Source organism: Sceloporus undulatus, chromosome 2, assembly GCF_019175285.1.
Source record: "Sceloporus undulatus isolate JIND9_A2432 ecotype Alabama chromosome 2, SceUnd_v1.1, whole genome shotgun sequence".
NCBI lineage: Eukaryota > Metazoa > Chordata > Lepidosauria > Squamata > Phrynosomatidae > Sceloporus > Sceloporus undulatus.
The window spans coordinates 101,617,195-101,620,606 of NC_056523.1; the positions used below are offsets into that span (position 1 = coordinate 101,617,195).

General features: G+C 47.1%; 1 protein-coding gene across 1 annotated transcript in view; it reads left to right on the top strand.

Annotated features, from left to right (window-relative positions):
• LOC121920380 overlaps nucleotides 1-2,488 on the top strand; it is a 10,827-nt gene extending 8,339 nt beyond the window's left edge. The window contains exons 4-5 of the mRNA XM_042447513.1: nucleotides 1,041-1,143; nucleotides 2,442-2,488. Coding sequence (XP_042303447.1) covers nucleotides 1,041-1,143; nucleotides 2,442-2,488 — 150 coding nt within the window. The remainder of the gene's footprint in view (nucleotides 1-1,040; nucleotides 1,144-2,441) is intronic.
• The last annotated feature ends 924 nt before the right edge of the window (nucleotides 2,489-3,412 follow it).

Consider the following 3,412-nt stretch of genomic DNA (forward strand, 5'->3'; position numbering starts at 1 on the left):
TTTTTTAGGACTGGTAGCCAAACTTTGTTCACTTTAAGGGTTTCTTCTTTTCCTGTTGAAATTGTCCAGGTGTTTATGGATTTCAGTGGCTTCCCTGTGCATTCTGAACTGATAATTGTCGGCTATGGTCCAGAATTTCAGTGTTTTCGAAAAGCATTTTACGGCCAAAATGGTTTATAACATGTCTGCTACTGCTGATTTTTCTGGCTGACCAGACTGCAGTGTCTCTCGTGTTCCTTGATTCATGTTTGAGCACTGCGTTTGGTGGTCCTTATCTAGACTTGTCTGCAGCTACATGGTATGTGCTAAAACCCTGCAGCTGTGAGAAGGTCTCTCCTGTCCTTTGTTGAGCGTAGCATTTGCTGGATTTTCTTGGTTGGTTTGTAGATCGTCTGGAGGCTGTGTTTCCTCACCAGTTTCCTTATTCTGTCTATGACTCCTTTGATATATGGTAAAAAACACCTTCCCTTTGGGTGGTTGTTTGTCTTCACTCCTATGGGTTTTTCTGGGTCTGGCAGCCGTTCTGATGTCTGAGCTGGAATAACCATCAGCCTGTAAAGCCCAGGCTAGGTGCTTCAATTCATCTTCCAGGAAGTGGGGTTCCCACATCCTTTTTGCCCAGTCTACCAGTGTTTTTATTGTGCTTCTTTTTGTCCTGGGTGATGGTTGAAATTCTTGTATAGGTACCTGTCCATGTGTATAGGTTTTCTGTATACCATGTGGCCTGGCCGCTGGTTCTCTGAACAAATCTTATCCAAGAAAATCCCATGATGGGTTCACCTTAGGGTCTCCATAAGTCGGAGATGACTTGAAGGCACACATCAACAACAACAGTGGGTGTGCAAGAGCAGCACAAAGACAGACAGATATCTGGTGGGCTGGTGGGCTAGCAGGTGACTGGGAAGCAAGCTCACCTGCTAGGTGGGTGGCAGGCAAGAAAACACAGTGGCTAGCTAGGGGCATTGTCCACAATGGCACCTATTACAGTCGGCCCTCTAGATTCATGGTCTTGACATTCACTAAGTCCGCTTCTTTCCCAGCTGGCCAAGCAGCAGCCCGGCTGGGAAAGGGAGGAGGATCCTCCATCCCTTCAGGATCCATTCCCTACTCCATCGCTCCTTGGGCTGTCCACGGGGCAGTGGGGTAGGCAAAGGGAGCAGGATCCTCCATCCCCCAAAATCCCTTTGCCTGCCCCATTGCTCCCTGGGTTGTCCAGGGGGTGATGGGGAAGGCAAAAGGAGGAGGAGGATCCATCCTTCTCCCTCCCCCCAGGACTCCTTCCCAGCTAGGTAGCTGCCTGAAAAGCCCAGGCAGCAATCCAGCTGGGAAAGAGACTTGGGGGGATGAAGGCTGCTCTTCCCTTTCCCTCCCCCATCACCCCCTGGGGAAGGAAGCAATTCGGCTGGTTAGGGGCAGGGAGCCAGTTAAAGGGATGGGAGGGTGAGAAAAAGGAGTGTGGGTTCCTGCTCCTCTTCCCCCTCCCACCCCGCACTTTAACTGGCTTCTGAGTGGGGGTGGAGTTATTTACAATTTTTCCATATTCGTGGGGGTCTCATTCCCCTAATCCACATGAATACGGAGGGAGGACTGTATTTGCTTACAGTCGCCCCCCCCAACTCGTGGATCTGAGATCCACGACCTTGAGTATCCACAGAGGGGCGACCTCCACTGTTTTCTATGGTGTGTGCGCCCGGGCCACACCCCATTCAAGCTTATGGGGCTTGAATATGTGCAAGCCTCTCTTTTTGCCGGGGTGGTTGGGTGGTGGAACAGATCCCACACAGGTAAACGGAGGACCAACTGTGTTTATATCCTGCCATTCTTCCTATATAGGGATTCAAGGTAGTATTTAACAGCAGCAGCTGTGACGGAGGGTTCTCAGGGGCTTCTTCTGTGTTCCGTGTCCATCCATACATCCGTCAGTTTGCTCACTTTCCACCCTCAAACAAACCATTGAATTAACAATCAAATTGGTGATAGTTAAACTTGCAACTGTATTATCTTCATAGTTACAACAAGAGATCATACAAGTAAACTCCAGGTCTTCATCTAATAATCTGACAAAAAAGCAGTTACTTCTCAGCCTGGGAAATAATTTCCCCCCTCCTTTGCTTGCCTTAAAAAAACACACAACTGGTCTGACATTCTGGCCAATCTGTTGTATGCTCGTTTTTGAAATTACTACCCAGATCTGGAAACTTCCTAATGTCCTTGGAACAATTTCACTAATTCACATCTGCTCTTCTGTAGCAGGAAAATATTGCTTTCAGATTGTCAGAAGCTATCTCATATATGTTTCTGTTCACTGTTTTTTTTAAAGGTACAGATTTATCAAAGCTGTTTCAAAATGAGTTCAAATGGGAGTTAATTGAAAGTGTAGTTTAAATCTTTTCAGTGAAGGATTTCAGTTCCCCCTGTTTCCAATCTTTCTGTTCTTTCAGTTATTAAGAAATGTAATGTCTCATCTGCAACAGATGTGAAGGCATAACCTCTTAACAGTAGTCTTAACACTCTGCTTCTGATCTAAATATTTTATTACCTCAGCTGAATTACAGAGAGCCATTTGAAGGAGCTATTCCTTTCTTACATTATTGTGTTAATGATTTGGTAACAACACAGACAAATTACATTAATAATCATAGCATTATACTATGGTAGTAATACAGGCATCCATTTGAAGCAGATGTATGTGGTGACATATATTTGATGTAGCAGTAGAGGACACTGCTAAAGCAAATACCCTATAGCAGGGGTTCCCAACCTGGGGGTCGTGTGACCCTTTCTGGGGGGTCGCCAGGTTGGGAATACCCTGCCTCCCCCCTCCCCTTCTCCCCACGGGTGCTGGTGCTGGAGCAGGCATTGCACGGGGAAAAGGGGAAGGGGGCAGGGCTCCCTCCTTTCCCTTGTCCCTGCGAGTGCCGGCGCTGGGACAGGCACGTGCAAGGAGGAAGGGAATGGAGGTGGGGCCGCCTCCTCTCCCTTCCTTCCCGCAGGTCCAAGCACCCACGGGGAGGAAGGGAATGGAAGCGGGGGTCCCTCCTCCTCTCCCTTCCTTCCCACGGGTGCAAGCACCCACGGGGAGGAAGAAATGGGGGGTTCTGACTCTAATGAGGCTGTCCACTGCTACCAAGATGATTAACCCGACTGCCCATTGATTTTTGATGTTGGTTGGCATCAAGACTGACAGATTCCCAAGTTCTCTCCTGCTTCCATGGCTGCTCAATGCAGAAGTAAATGGTTGCTGGCTCATACTCTCACTGCCCTGTCCAAGGCTGCTTGTGCAAGTTCTGATACTTCTGTAGTTTGTACTTGTCCTCCCATGCTGAGAATTTTTATAGAACTGGAGTTGTTAAAGAATAAAAAATTAATAATAATAATAATAATAATAATAATAATAATAATAATAATAATA